The sequence below is a fragment of the Stegastes partitus genome, unplaced genomic scaffold, assembly GCF_000690725.1.
Source record: "Stegastes partitus isolate 25-593 unplaced genomic scaffold, Stegastes_partitus-1.0.2 Scaffold1594, whole genome shotgun sequence".
In the NCBI taxonomy this organism is placed as follows: Eukaryota; Metazoa; Chordata; class Actinopteri; family Pomacentridae; genus Stegastes; species Stegastes partitus.
Genome location: NW_007579325.1, coordinates 112,967 through 128,757, shown reverse-complemented (window position 1 = coordinate 128,757; position 15,791 = coordinate 112,967). Strand labels below are relative to the sequence as shown.

Genomic DNA, 15,791 nt, shown 5'->3' with positions numbered 1-15,791 from the left:
CCCCCCAATATCTAAAATAAAACCTTCGCCCATGATTGATTCATGCACCTTTAACTACTCAAACGGAAGGATTTTAGTATCAGAAGCTATAGGGGGCAACACCGATGATTGCTTGTACAAATTTGTGAGTTACGAGCCAGTTTCATAAGGTGTTCGGTGTCTAAAGACAATAAAAACAGGCTATCACATGTCTCATCTTTCTGCTGAAAAGAGATGCCAGAAAGATAAACCCCCATAACCACTGCATGCAGACTCTCCCAAGAAGTCTTTGGTTCTGGTTCTCACTGAGTGAAGCTAAAACCAATAATAAAAACAAAAGCCAAAGGAGCTGGAGAATGTCAACTGACAGACAACAAGCAAGAGCACACTAATGATAGAAAGGCTGTTTTGTACAGAGCCCAGAGAGTCAGAAGTCTTGGCTTTAGCCCATGTCAATCACAGAACGCCATCCTCTCGCTAGACATAACCAGTGGGGGGAACATAGCTACACTTTAGTTGCTAGGTTATGTGGCCAAAACAGTTCTGGCAACAATGAAGCCTATTCCAGGTAATGACAGCGTTTTGCTGTTTTATGGTAACACCCTTGACATAAATTGCAGGGTGACAGGTACAGCACTGTCTGTAACAGCACATTTTATTTTCAGAACTGAGGGCTTTATTCTCAGTTGCAGGTACAGTGTGTGCACAAGAACTAAAGCTTACAGTACTGCTGCTGCTGCTGCACAGAAAATAACCTGCAACCTATTTGCTCAAAATGAGAAAATTAGCACCACTTACAATGAAAGTAACAACTGGAAAAATGACTCTTTGAAGCATCCAGACTGGATCATTGCAGTAGCGTGTGAGCAGCCAGACTCACCGGGTGATTAGGACGGCATTGTCGTGGTGAGCCATCCCATTCTCTGGAATACTGTTTCCATCGCTGTGATGAGACAGGATGGACTTCTGCCACTTACAGAAACTGTCCAGAGACTTGTCAGCATGGTGATTAATTTCCAGGTTCGGCTGGAGGAGACACACAAGAGTGCAACGTGATGCAGCAGAACAAAACAAAACCAACCAACAGAGCACAAAACAGTTTCAGTACATTACAATATAACATTGTGCAGTACTGGTTCATGTTGCTACATGTCATGACATGTGATACTGTGATGCATTATATCTTATTGTATAATTTTGTATCATGTCGTGTTGTATCACTTTATACTGTATTATTATGTATCGTTTGATATTGTATTGTGTCATGCCATATTTAGTTGTATACTGTTGTGTTGTATTGTATTGTGTCACATGTCATATCGTGCTGCATCGTATTGTGTCATGTAATATTGCATCACATTGAACGGTATCAGTTTTGATGCTGTGATGCCTCATATTTTACTGTATTATATCTTTTTGTATCATTGTGTATCATGTTGTGTTTTTCATACTGTATTATGTTGACTCATTTTGTATCATGTCATATTGTGTTGCATTGTGCCATATTTTGACACAAAGTATTGTACTGTATCGTATCTTGGTGTATCACTGTAAATCAAATTCTGTTATATAGTGTCGTGTCATATTGTATTGTGTCATATAGTGTCATGTCTTTGTCTTATGTTGCACTGCATCATGTCATGTTGTTGTATGTCATATCTAATTACATTATGCATTATTTTGGTGTGCCGTGACACAAAGTATTGTGTGTCTCATTGGATCAATGTGCATCATATTGTGTTGTATCATGTTGTTTTTTATCATATCATATTGTGGTCATGGTGCAGCATTATATTTTGTATTTTACTGCATTGTATTTTATTGTATCGTTGTGCATCACACCCTGTGGTATCGTTTTATATCGCATTACATTATATTTTGACATTTCGTATCATGTCGTATCATATTGTGTTGTAAAATGACGTGTCCAATTGTGTTGTGTCTTATATCTTAATGTCTTGTATTGCATCATGCTGTGTCATGCTGCAGAATGTCATCACATGTTGTATGTTATCGTATCGCATCGTAATCATGGTGTGCCATTATACGTCATGTTGTACTGTATCGCATCATGTTGTATTGTATTGTATTGTATTGTATTGTATTGTATTGTATTGTATTGCACAACTTTGAATCATGTCATATGTTGGGTTGTATCATGTTTCATTGTGTAGCACTCGATCATGCCTATTGTATAGTAATACACTGCATCATTTTTATCATATCGAATCATGTTGTATTGTGTTGCATCATGTTGCATCATATTGTGTTATTTTGTACCATATTGTGTTGCTGTGTTGAACCACATCATATTATGTCACATAAAATCACATTGCATTGAACCGTATATCAAATTATGCTATGTCATGTCCTGCTGTATCGCACTGAATCCGATAAGGCTGTGTCTAATTTGTGTTGTGTCAAATTGAATCGTGTTGTTGTATGTAAGTATGTATGAATGTAATACTGCACCATACACCCTGAAAATATACTTTACATGAAAAATAGGTTTAGACTGAATGAAAGCAGTTGTGATATTGCCTCAGGAGAGTAACCAAGCGGTTAAGACTCATTTCGTACTGTAGACCCAGAAGGTTCCTGCTTCAGTGTCTCAGGAGTCTGATGACCAATAATGGCATGTGTGCAAAAACAACAACAAAAATCTCTCAAAAACTAAAAAAAAAAAAAAAACAGCATTGAACTTATTGTCCTGTGTTGACAGTGCTAACCACAGAGCCAGAGTAGAACGATTATCTGGATGAATTATTTGGAGGAGTGCTGTACTGGGATCAGAGGGAGGTTAGAGGACCAGAGTTTGGAAGAGAAAAAGGTTTTCTATTTGATTTAAGAGTAGATGCAGTTGTAGTAAAGGTAAAACCATTTATAGCCGGAGGAGATAGATGAGTAGTAGAGGGGGGAGTAGATCGAGGACTTGCGCTGTTAGAAATAAAAAGTAGGGCAATTGGGGAGGTTTGTAGTGAGTCTGCAAAATGCATCTACTTCCATGAATGTAAAGAGCAATCATGCAGAGCTGGTTCCAGCTTGCCCACTGAGCAATTATAGGAAAATACAGAACGACTCAACAAACATGCCAGTGATTCACTTTCACTACAAAATGTGTGTTCTGTTTATCCAGCACATGGATCAAAGTTTGACTCCACTTTACATGCAAACTTGATTTTTGGACCTGATGCTACATAAAGAGCTGCTATGACCCTTTTAGAAAAAACAGATGGCAGGAGGACACTCTGTTTCTCCCATCACACATACATACAGATGTACAGTGCATGTAAAAATCCTCGATCGAGGCTCCCTGAGGGAAGCTGCCTGAGTACATCTTTCATCTGAAGTGGTGGCCATATGGTGAATAGTCTCTCCTCTCTCTCCCCCTTCAGCCAAAGCAGTCACATAAAATACTGCAGCTCACTCACGCCAAGAGCATCAGTTATACACTCACTACAGGTGAGGGCACAGATACTAAAAAAAGAGGCTGAAAACTTTTACACTAAGGAGGGTTTGGAGTGAAAAAAAAAAAAAACATTTTCTCACCTGATCTTCTGTCAGAACAATCAGCCGGGTCACAATAATGTTCACAACATTTCCTAGACTGGCATCACGGTAAAGTTTGGCAACCTGACCTCCAGAAAAGAAGAAAAGACACAAAGTCAGACAACAGTACAGATCGACAAACAGAACATGTACGATTAGAGGCATCAGCAGCACGATAACCAACATGAGCAAAAAGTAGGATCAAACTTACAATATTCATCACAGACAAGATGTAGTGCTCGATGTCTTTGCGTCCGTGGTAGCCGACCATCATTTTATCAGCGACCACGAGGGTCTCGACGAAGCGCTCGGTGCTGACGGAGCGCCTCTGTCTGTGGGTGCTGTTTGACTGCTCAATGTCGTTTTGGGGGACAGAGGACGAGTGGACAGGTTGAGGTGTGCTAATCTGGCAAGGTGCACTGCTTTTAATGAGGTCTGAGGATGACAAGCAGACAAAGACACGTTATCAGATTATTCAATAACAGTCCACAGCAGAATTACGACACATTTTCGGTTTGAGAGAGAGCTGGTTTGTGTATGATGGATGCAGATAGAGTCTGCCCCTTTGAACCTTGTAGCTAAAGCCTTTGTTTTATGACCCAGATGCTCTGGGAAAAAAGCTATAAGATGGTACATGTTGGGGCATGCTAGCTTCCTGGCGATGACAGCCTCCGCTGTTTCTTATAAGACCTTGGCCCAAATACCTAAATATCCACCTGGTTCTTTTTTCCAATTCGTCATATCTCAGCAGACACAGCATTCGGTGGAACTAAGTTGTCTGAATTTCAGAATCTGAACATGATTGTTGGTTTCATAAATAGGATTTGTGCTTCTATAAAAGTCAGAGTCAAGCAGTCTTAATGCACTGAGGGGCCTTTTATGAAAGCTGGAGCGAAACGTTCTCTTACAGGTTGAAAGGTGTCCAGGCCAGGAGCAACTATAGCACACAAGAGGCCCGGTCATGTCCACCAGAACATGGGCCTAGAACCAAACCAGCACTTCCTCTAACCTGCTATGTATAGTTATTCCTTTACGTCAGTTCCACCCACACAACCCAGATGGAGGTTCACCAACCTGAAATGCCACAGCTGAACTCCTGGCTATGCTCTTGTGGTGAGGGAATGGCAGACATTTTATAAATAACATGTTGCTGTGCTTCTTCCAGGTTCCATTCACTGGAGGTGGCGGAGGATATGTTCTTTAAAGGCTCTATTAAATACTGTTCTTCCTCTGTTGTTATAACACCATGCTTGTTAGAGGAGAAAAAAATCAGTGAAAAAACAGATTACAAAAAGTAAACACTGATGCTGAATGCATAATATTAACAAAGACACAGGAAAAAACAACTTACATGTTGGGTGTACCAGACTGCTCTGTATGCATTCATTTTATTAAAGGGGCAGTCCACCTATTTTTAACCTGAGTTTCAGTTTACTCGTGACTGTGTGTTGAGACCGAAAGTAAAGACGAGTTTGCGCAAGTTTAAAGTGTTTAGCTAAAGACTGTGGTGACGTCACCCACAGGTTTGTGAACACCTATTTTGAAGTCTTGCGTTTGGAATTTGCACGTTTCCATCAGGATCTTTTGAAACCAGACAAGCTGTGAACCCGACTGGAGAACCCAAGGGCACAATGCACATCACTTACACCCGAACACGAGCAACCTGTCAATCACAAGGCAGCCATGCCCTAAAACATAACCTGCTTTATCATCTGTTTCCTTCTAAATGGGGCCATTATTTACAAAACAAGCATCATTCTGTACTTAAAAAGTCTTTAAACTAGCAATACAGGTCACAAACTTATGAGGAAAATGTTTACTGAGGTAACAGATCAAGTGAGAAAAGTAGGGTCATTTTCTCATTTTCACTTCTATACAATCTGAGATCTTTTTGCAACCAGTGGAGTCGCCCCCTGCTGGCTGTTACACAGAATGCAGGTTTAAGGCACGTCTGCATTAGCTTCACTTTTCACACCTGAAGCATTTGTCCATCTTTTACATACAGTCCATAATGAGGATTGGTTAATTATGTACTCCAGAACCAACCTCAAGTGGCCACTTAAGGTGCTGCGGTTTTTGGCTTCATTTTGCAGCCTCAGAGGTTGCTTTTTGATTTTGACGTGTAAGCCTTATAAATCTGCTTGTTACAGAGAAAAGATGTTTAAGGACAGATGGTGGAGGGACCTAACAGAAACAGCTCGAGTCACTGATGAATTCTGAAACCAGTCAGTCAAAGGCCGAGTTGAGCAGGTACATTGCTAGCTACCTTAAATTGGGATTGTACTCCCTCGTGGATGCCCACATGGACAGCTGCAGACACCACAGACGTGCAGTTGTTCTAAATTATACCATGCTCTGCTCTGCTTGAAGGACTCCATTCCATTCATTTGTGTGTCTTTGTGTTTTCGTGTCGACATATTTCACACGTGCACATTACAGCCCTTGTTTGTGTAGACACAAACTGTGGGTTGCACACAATATCTGCAGAGAGGTGGATTAGGATAGATGACTAAATGCACATTACTCAGACTTCCCTTGCAGGAAATAGATCACTGGCCTTACAGCTCATGCTGTATCTTTACGTTGCAACCATAGACTATTTCATTCATTGCTGGATCAAATGTAATCAGTTTTTCAATATTGTGTTTCTTTCCAACTTTGTGGAAGTGCCATACTAATTAGTTTAAGTGGCCCTTGAAACAACTAATTACAACTTCTTCTTTTTTTTGAAAGGCCTGAACCTTACTTTTCATTGTACCCGTTGCAATGACAATAAAGCGAATCTGAATCTGAACTAATACGTTCCCTCATGTGACCTCTTCTTCCTGATGAAGGACATGTTTTTACACATACAATCCATTAGCCACTAATCTGCAGTCAGATTTCAGAACCCCAAACAATCAATGACATCAAGACTAACATTAAAACATTCTTCTCTCCCCTTTAATACCCCTCCTCTGGGGCATAAACCGGGAAAAGTTCTTCAGATTGGGTTTATAGGAAACACTGGCCTGGCTCTGTAAAACCCACAATAAAAGCAATTAACCACATATCACACTAGCATACAGCAACATTTTGGATTTAGGGTTTTAATAGTGTGTGATGTCAAGATCTCAAACTGTCCAGACAGCTGATTACATTAAAGCGCAGGCACAGTTTTGTCCATTTTTGGTGCTGTAAGAAAAAAGGGCAAACACTAATTCAATTTTATGATACTCAGTGCAGGCCCTGCCAACACATTTGGCTACATGTTTTCTCCACATGATTACATTTGCCAATAAGAAGCAGGGCCTTTTTTAGAGTTATTCTGAAGCAAGGAGGGATAGCAGCTATTAAAATTTCTTCCAATTCCTTGATTAGCAAAGAGACGCTGGACAGTCTGTGGTTTAAAGCCGGAGGAATAAAAGCATAGACGGGATAATTATCTGCCTTGTTAGTGCTGTTTGGTTTTGTTTTAAAGCGCTTTAAAACTACACGTGGAGGACAATCTATGGTATTTAAAGATCAACTTAAGAAATGTGATCTCAACTACTGAAGTGTGATATTCAGCGCTTCAGTGGGAAGAAAAGCTGCGATGCTTATCACTAACAGATCACTGAGATGATGTGATTTTTCTACATGTGCATCACCTCACTCCAAGCCGCCTGCAGGCTCAGTGTGCCAAATGGAAAGAAGCCAAGTTTCTGTTAAGCAAACTACAATTGGTCTAATCCTCTGAGAGCCTGGCTGCAATGAGAGCAGCACAAGGCAGATATATGTTAGCATCAATATGAGGGTTTATTTGAGGTGAGCAGTGTAGCAGTAACCGGTCACTTAAAGTCATAGGCGTAGATTTTAGGGGGGACGCAGAGAATATGTTCCCTTCAATATTTAGTACACATATATTTGTATATATATATATATATGTGTATTATAACATTACTGACAGATGCAGCAATACAGATGCATGTGGAAATGTACAAACTGGTGTGTGAAATTTCATCAGATTGCCATAAATTAAGTGTCTGACACTCAAAATCTTCTCGAAATCCCACGCTTTGTACTCTGAGCCTATTTTACTCCTGCACATTTTTACTCACTGTGAGGTCATTTTAACTGAAACATGAAGTTCAACACCTCTGTGGAAACAGCACAACCAGTTGGAAGAAGAGAGAACAAAAGAAAATGTAAATTTATAGCGGCACAAATCTTCTTTTTTTTAAAAATACAAATATAAAATCTGAATTAGAATTTCGTTGAATGTTGATTTCAAAAAAATTGACAAAACCTGAAATCAACATGTACTACATTTTTCCAAGTGCCAATAGGTGTAACTAATTCTGGCTCTGAAAACTATAGATATTTTACTATTTAAATTTTCACAACCTCTACACATGTTTTTCACACTGCTATGCACAACTCTAGAAAGATATTTCATCAAACTGAATGTATCTTACAACAATTTGGCCATAAGTTGCTCCTGTTTTCCAGCCACTCTGCATTTACTTTACTGATCGAGTACATTTATGTTTGCTCTTAATCTCTCTTGTTTGTTCCCACACTTGTCTCTTCTCTGCTTTGTGCAAACACAGCCTGCAGTTCAGCTGAAAACCCCTGAATTTTTGTTGAGTCACTCCTGTCTTATAGGAGCTAAATGAGCTTTTGTTATTTACAGAATCTGAACACTGTGAATTATTTATTTTTAGTAATTTTATCACATGATCTGACCTGAATTTTTGTCTCGTGACTGCTGCTCACAGCTGTGTCACTGATGGCTTCACGGTTGTGTTAAGGAGCACCAATTTTTTTTTTTTTTACAGAATCTGGTGTGAGCAAACAGTTTAGTTTTGGTGAATGTTTAAACAAGATGTGAAAACGTACTTTAGAGGAAATATGATTTTTATGTCTTGCATTTGGTTAATTTTAATAGAAGCTAATGTCACCGATGAGCAGTTCAAGAACTGTTGGGAAGTTAAAAATCTGACAATTCTTTCTGTTTTTACGGTTTCTGAATAATTGATGTCATTTTAGCGATTTAAAAAGAAACATGCTTTTTAAACTCACTGGTGGGTTCAGGGGTTCCAAGGGTTAATGTGCCTACATGGACCTACATCCATTCTTGGAATAAAAATAAAACAGCCACTGTGTACTCACCAGGCCCTTGCAGTTGCTGAGTGCCACTCTGGTCGTGCTGTGCTGATTTTGCAAGAATCCCACATAGTGACAGTTATCTACCATGTTATGGCGCCACTCCAGCCCCTCTTTGCCCCAGTACTCCACTGTGAAATGTTTGGACACCAGGTGGGGGCTGAGAGTCAGGTTTAAGTGAAAGTGCTTTCCGTAGGCTGACAGTCTGTAGAACAGCCGGGGCTCCGGAGGGTCTAACACTGGCTGGGGTTCCATTACGGGGTCCACCGCCCCCCGTCTCCGTCGGCCCGGCCGGTGGTGCTTCACAGTGTAGCTCAGGAAGTCTCCGTTCTCATCCACTCGCACCGGGACAGTCAGCTGGTAGTGCTGCAGGTAGGAAAGGAACTCCTCTTTTACAGGGGAAAAGAGAAAAGAATTGAGAAGATAACAAACCCACTCATGGCTATAACAGAGGCTACACTTCCTATCCACCTGTCACCTTCATACCTTGGGAGTTGTGCGAAAGTCTGTTGACGCTCTGAAATTCGGAAGCAGCCATCACCACCAGGCTCAGTGTCCAAGTCAGCGTCTTCCACAAAATTTCCATAATTCAGGGAAAGATGTGACATGGGGTGGGGGCAGAGGGCGCTACAGGCGGGTTAACAGCACGCGATCAGTCCGATGCCACACCATAACAAGTCCATGGTTCGACTCCTTCACTTTAAACGCTCCAAGGCTCGTCCAGGTCTCAGATTTCTCCTGAAGGCAAGCGCTTCCACATCTCAGTGGCCTCTGGATTCATGTCAGCAGCTCGAAGAAAACACTGTAATCCATCAGACACAGTCAGGGTCAGGTGTAACTCCAAACACCAAGCTCTATATTGGAAACTTGTCTTGACCGATCCATCTGCATTCCTGTGGAGGAAATCAAGCAGAGGTTATCGCTCGAGAAGGATCACAGTCTGATCAGCTGCTTTTCCAGTAATTATTTAATGGTTTAATTCACGTCTTAAAGCACGAATTCTCTGTTTGCGGCTTCCTAAATGTCATTTGCTGCTCTTTTGCTGTTTTTTTGACAGCTGGTCGGACAAAACAAGACATTCCAAAGGCTCTATTGGACTGTTTTTTCACTACTTTCTGATATTTTTACAAAATAAATGATAACACAAATATACATGAGTATGACTGCAATAACTGACCAGTCTGCTTAATCAATCATTGTGCCAATTAAATGTCATAAAATAGAAAAAAAAAGATGCTGAGTTTGGAGCCACACCAACTAATCAATGAATCCTTCAGATGCCAGCTGATAAAGTAATTGACAACTAATAATAGATTCATCAATTTCAGTAATTTTTAAAGAAAAAAACTCTAAATTAAAATGGTTTCTTTCCTTTATGACAATAAAGTAAAAATCTTTGAGTTGTGGAGAAAGCAAGACACTTTTCGACAGATTAGAAATCATGAAAATAACCTTTAGCTGCACAGAAAATCATTATATATTTGAAAGAAGTTGAAAGTTTTGGTATTTTTGCATATCAGTTGTCAAATACGACCTTTTTATAACTGATTGTTGATCAATTAAGTGATGCTCTCACGTATCAAATTAGTTTTAACTTAACGCTTTTTGGATTTTACTATCAAAAGATGCATCTTGATAACTTTTGGTTTTAGTTTTGGGATGTAGGAGCCCCCCAGAAGCATCATTTGAACTTTTAACAATTCTCTTACAGTACTTTAAACTTCAACCCTGTTCAGGACCTTTGGGGTCTTTTGGACCTCGGGCCATTTGGTCTAGGTGACAGGTACAGTTTTTTTGTTTGTTTGTTTGTTTGTTTGCTTTATATATATCAAGAGAAACATTTGTCATGCATTTGGAACCCAAAATACATCAACTTATCAGAAAATGTATTTAACATAATATAAAGTCTATAATGAATACCAACAAATATTTTGCACATATTCTTTCTTGGGGACCCTGAAAGACCTTCTACATATGGCAGCATCAAAGTCCTGAAAAGGGATAAATTGTTACTTGCAGTTGACTTCATATTGAGTTAAACCAAAGACAAGCTGCAGAAGCTTGTCACATCTCTGTTGAATCAGTTAATCGACTAACTGTTGCAGCTTCAATAAACGAGTCGGTGGCTGCAGCTCTGTGGTGGTGTCGGTGGTAAATGAATGAAAACTCCAAGCTGCACATGCCTGAGCTCAGGTTGAGAGTTTGATCATGTCATTATTTAACCTGAACACGTTCTTCAACAGGGGTTTCCAGGAACAACACACATATTTCTGTCCCTCGTTAATTAAACACCGACGACAGTTTAATGACTAATTCGGTGACAGAACCGAGGCTGTGCGGTGTAACTGACGTGTAAAAACCGCGCTGAGAGGAGGACGCATAAATCTGAGCTCCTGCAGAACGGTCGGCATGATATCATTCGTGCAGATTGTTGGGGTTTTTTTTTTTCTTTTTTCTTGCTCGGTGACGCGCTTTTCGGCAGCATGTGCAAACTAGAAGGACTATAAACAGACGTCAGGTGATAGGAGGACTGAAAGTGAGCGGACTGCGGGACGATTATGTGTTTCCTCAGCTGTGGAGCTCCAGCGGCTCCAGACAGACAGACAGCGCTACCTACTTGGCCACTCTGACCCAGACAGTTGGCAGCCGGCCCCGTATGCAAAACACCGGCAACCTCAAATGCGAAACCCTCAAGGAGCGTCTGCAAACCTACATAAACTTGCACAAAGTCTGGACGTTTTCCTAGTTTCATTGAGCGGAGATGTAACGCTGCAAACTTTACGTGGATACCGTGCGTAAAATGTGGCCGAAAGTACGCGTTTTTCCATGCAAACTCTGTCTGAGCCGAGATAGCTCTCCCTCTCTCTCTCTCTTTTTTTTTCTTTCTTTTTTTTTTTTAAAGTCTGCCAGCTCCCCCTGTGAGGATTTAAACTAAACTAGCACAAAAGACACGGACAAGGAGTGCGAGGAGATATTTACCAAGCTCATCTTCATTGTCAGCTCCAGTCCAAGTGTGCAAGGCTCAGGACAAAAGAGTTGTGCAGCTCTCTGGTTCCTCACACAAACCTCCTCTGCTCATCTCCTCCTGAGCTCTGCCATCCTCTGATTCTTCGCCTTCAGCCCAGAGCAGCAGTATCTCAGCCCAGAAACAACAACAAAAAGAAGAAGAAGAAAAGAGCAGTTATTCAGCTTCTTTTTTTTTTTTTCCTCTTGGATCTCCTCCAGCAGAGTTTCTCAGTCCTTGTCTGTCGTCTCTATGATGCGTTCATGGCTCAGGAGGAGAAGAAAAAAAACACAAAACTTGAGAGGGGAAAAAAGTTGCATCCAAACAGCAGCAGGAGTTGTGTTGCAGCTGCTCCCCCTCACAGAGACACCGGGTATGTCCCAGTGCAGGACAGCTTCAAACTGCCAGCTTTTTCAGGGGGGGAGGTGACGTCAGTGCAGATGTGCCTCTCTTCCATCAGCTGTGCGCATGTCTATCAGTGCTACTGCCCTCAAATAACAAACCTCAGCTCCAGCAGCTCACATCCTCCACTTATGCAAAAACAGCAAATCCACACGTTAAAAAAAAAAAAAAATCAGATTTCCTCCATTTACATTTACAGCTTCTCAGAGTGAGACTTTACATAAAGACACACATGGCAGGTTTTTTTTTTAAACACAACATGTTATTAAAGATTAAACCACTGGATGCCAGATGTTTAGTACAGCAGAGGTGGAGCAACTGTTCACATCCATTACTGAAATAAAAGTAGTAAAATCTGCTCTATTAAAATACTGACTTACTTTACACCTACAGCTACTTTCCAGATTCTAAATTTTACACCAAACACACATGATAAACTCATAAAACGCAACCTGTTATTAAAGATTAAACCGCTGGATGCCAGATGTTTTGACCTGCAGTGCTGGAGGAAAGCATTCAGATCTTTTACTCAAGTAAAAGTAGCAAATTTACCCAGAAAAAAAAAAAAGGTTAATAAACAAACTTTACAGGTTTTGAGTTTATATTAAGCACCCATGATAAGCTTATAAAACCCAACCATCATTATAGATTGAACTACTGGATTCCAGATCTGCTGACCTGCCTTAATACTTTTAGAAGCAAATCTACTCTAGAAAAAATACTGATTTATTAACTAATTATACTTTATGACATTTACTTTACCCCAATGGCCATTTTTCAGATTTGGATTTTGCATGAAAACAGGCATGATAAACTGATAAAGCACAACCAGTTATTAAAGATTAAACAGCTGTTTTGACCTGGAGATACAGAAAATATACAGATCCTTTTTCTAGATTTAAAAAAAAAAAAAAGCAATTCAAAAATCCAAAAGTTGTGCAATACAAGTAAAAGTCAGTTAATTCATATTTATACACAAAAGAACAAATTGAATTCAGATCCTGTACCTATAAGTAAAAGTTGTACAAGTACATTTATTCATAGATTACACCTTAACACTACAAAAGTCTTGCATTTAAAAGCATTTGTGGGAAAGTCAGAGATGAAAAACTCATTTACTCGAGTATAAATATCTTATTCTACTCTACAATCTTCTTTTTCTCCACATTTTAGAGAAATGTTTTACTTTTACCCCACTAGATTTATTCTACTGCCACAGACATGTCTGATTATGATTTTACATGAAACACATCATAAACTTATGAAATACAACCTATTTTTTGAGAATGAACCAATGGATGACAGCAGATTGGACTGCACTACACTCTAGACAATAGTGTTTGGGCTCAATGAAAGATTAAATAATGCAACAGTTTGCAGTCTTTCTGAGTTGAGACAACTTCTAATGAAATTTTGTCCAACCAACAGGTTACATTAAATTGGATGAATTAACATTTCCTCTAAAATCAAACATGTTTCATTCACAGACTTAACTAATTGAAACATCCAGGTATGTTAAACTAGGGGAGGGGACTTCAGATCCTGAATCACACCTGATGAAAAATGTAGGTATTAAATCAGTTTCATTAGATAATATTCACTTGAATTCAGTTTTAAGTCAACTCTCACAGTTTAAATTAAGCTGATACAACACTCATATGTCAGCACAACTTGTTAAAATATTGTTTGGAACTTTAAAGGTTTATCTCAATGTAAATCAGTAAAATTTTTTGTTTCTTTCTTTCTTTTTTAGTCTTGCGACCAAGTGATATTTTAGAGTGTACTGGATTAATATTTAGATTCTTTACTTAAGTTAAAGCAGCAAATTTACACTTTTGCACTCGATTTATTTATTGCTCACCTTTAAAAGTAGCAAAAGTCCTGCATTCAAAAGTATTTGCAAAAAAATCAGAGGTAAAAAAGTATATTTACGTGACTGCTTTACCATTTTCTGTCTTACTCTATTTAGACTTCTACCTTACCACATTTCAGAGGGAAATATTTTACTTGTTATTCTCTTACATTCACTTTACTGTCACTGTCATGTTTGTATGAAACAAAGATGATATTAAACCACTGGATGTCACTCTTCTTCACTCACAGTGGCAAGGGATCTGTTCAGAAGTAAACGTACACTCTAAAATACCAGCTTCACAAACAAAGTTACTGAATTGAAAAAGCATGAGTAGTGAAATTTGTTGAAATTATCAAAAGTAAAACAGTCAGAGCAGAAAATACCCTTGTTTAGATTTACATAATTGCATTATTACAATTACTGATGCATTGATGTGCATGTAGTATTCTTCTGTTTCAGCCAATCAATGTGGAGCTTTATTTAAACTAGTTTATATATTTCGATATATTTAATGTAACAGTACATGACATTGTATAAGTTGGTCTTTTATATGTAAATGAGATTTTAAACACAATACATTGGACTAAAAATGATTGCATTTCCCATTGAAGTTGAGAGGAAGGAGAAGTGTGAAGGGGCCTTTATTATAAAAATCAGCATCTGGTTGACATTTCTGCTCTAAACTTTTCACATGGCTTCGTTTAACCGTGTACAGTGATGTGCACAGTCCAAAGAAGTGAAATGATCCAAATCCTACAAGCACAACACAATCTTGTGCATGCAGGATACGTTATATCTTCTTTTACTTACGTTAATTATCTTGCGACTCCTCAGATTTATCATGTGACTCCTTCAGAGGGACACGACCCCTAGGTTGGGCAACGCAGAAAAATGCTGCCTACACACAGATGCATGTTACTACTCCCAATGTAATATTGTTATGTATAATCATATATGTGACAAAGCCCCTTTTTTCTGCAGAACAAGTGCTTTTACTTTTGACTCTGAGTGCATTTTGTTGATGGCATGTTTGTGCGTTTACTGGAGTTGGATAATGGTCTTTAATTAGCTAAAGAATGTGAGTTTTTTGTTCCTCCACTGACCAAAATATACTCTCATGGTGGAGAATGCTTCTTGTAAATGTTATATTATTCTGTTCTTGAATTATAACTGATGCAATGATATTTAAGCAGTACTTTATTGTTGTAATTGGGTAAAGAAGAACAATGACTGATTATGAGTTTGTGGGTAAAATCTTAATTTGAAATGCAACCATAGCTGTCAAATAATGCATTGTCCTCTGAAATGCATTGAAGTAGTCATATGAAGAAGCATAACATGGAAGTATTGGAGCATGAGTGGCTCAAACGTGTACTAATATATAGCAGTATATATAGCATGCAAGTCCACTATGCTCTTGTAATTTCTGGCCACTACCTTTGAATTTATCTCATGAAAACTGATCAGATTTGCACATTACAGCGACTTTAACTGGGTTAACCGTGCAGTAAGTAAACACTTATTTACTGTCAGTGAGCAGCATGTTTGACAGTGTGATACCTGAATCAGTGCATCCGTATATCTAAAGGGTCTCCTGTGGATTGCAGCCTAATAGCCACTCTGCGTATTTCAGTGTAATTCAGCCCACGTCTATCTTTAGTCTGTCGGAAATTGAAAATCGTGCCTATCCCTGAGTTCCAGTTACAGCCGTTCATTATGTAGGAGGCTATGTCATTACAGCCAGCTCGTCATTACATGCTCTCCTGCTGAGGAGGTGTCAGCGGGTTTTGTGGGAGGCAGCGCCACCGTGTGTCTGAAAGTAGCACAGCAAGTGTCTGAATTGTGTTTTAAACTGATTTTGTTTCTTTAAAAAAA

The 15,791-nt window shown here is 39.3% G+C and overlaps 1 protein-coding gene across 1 annotated transcript in view; it reads right to left on the bottom strand.

The window, feature by feature from the left end:
- The window catches only part of LOC103371487 (A disintegrin and metalloproteinase with thrombospondin motifs 6-like), a 39,464-nt gene extending 27,472 nt beyond the window's left edge, over positions 1-11,992 (bottom strand). Inside the window, exons 1-7 of the mRNA XM_008300830.1 lie at positions 11,635-11,992; positions 9,142-9,548; positions 8,662-9,044; positions 4,603-4,777; positions 3,740-3,963; positions 3,529-3,612; positions 860-1,005 (exon numbers count right to left, since the gene is read on the bottom strand). Of these exons, the coding sequence (XP_008299052.1) occupies positions 860-1,005; positions 3,529-3,612; positions 3,740-3,963; positions 4,603-4,777; positions 8,662-9,044; positions 9,142-9,241 (1,112 nt within the window). The 5' untranslated portion in view covers positions 9,242-9,548; positions 11,635-11,992. The remainder of the gene's footprint in view (positions 1-859; positions 1,006-3,528; positions 3,613-3,739; positions 3,964-4,602; positions 4,778-8,661; positions 9,045-9,141; positions 9,549-11,634) is intronic.
- Positions 11,993-15,791: the final 3,799 nt, after the last annotated feature.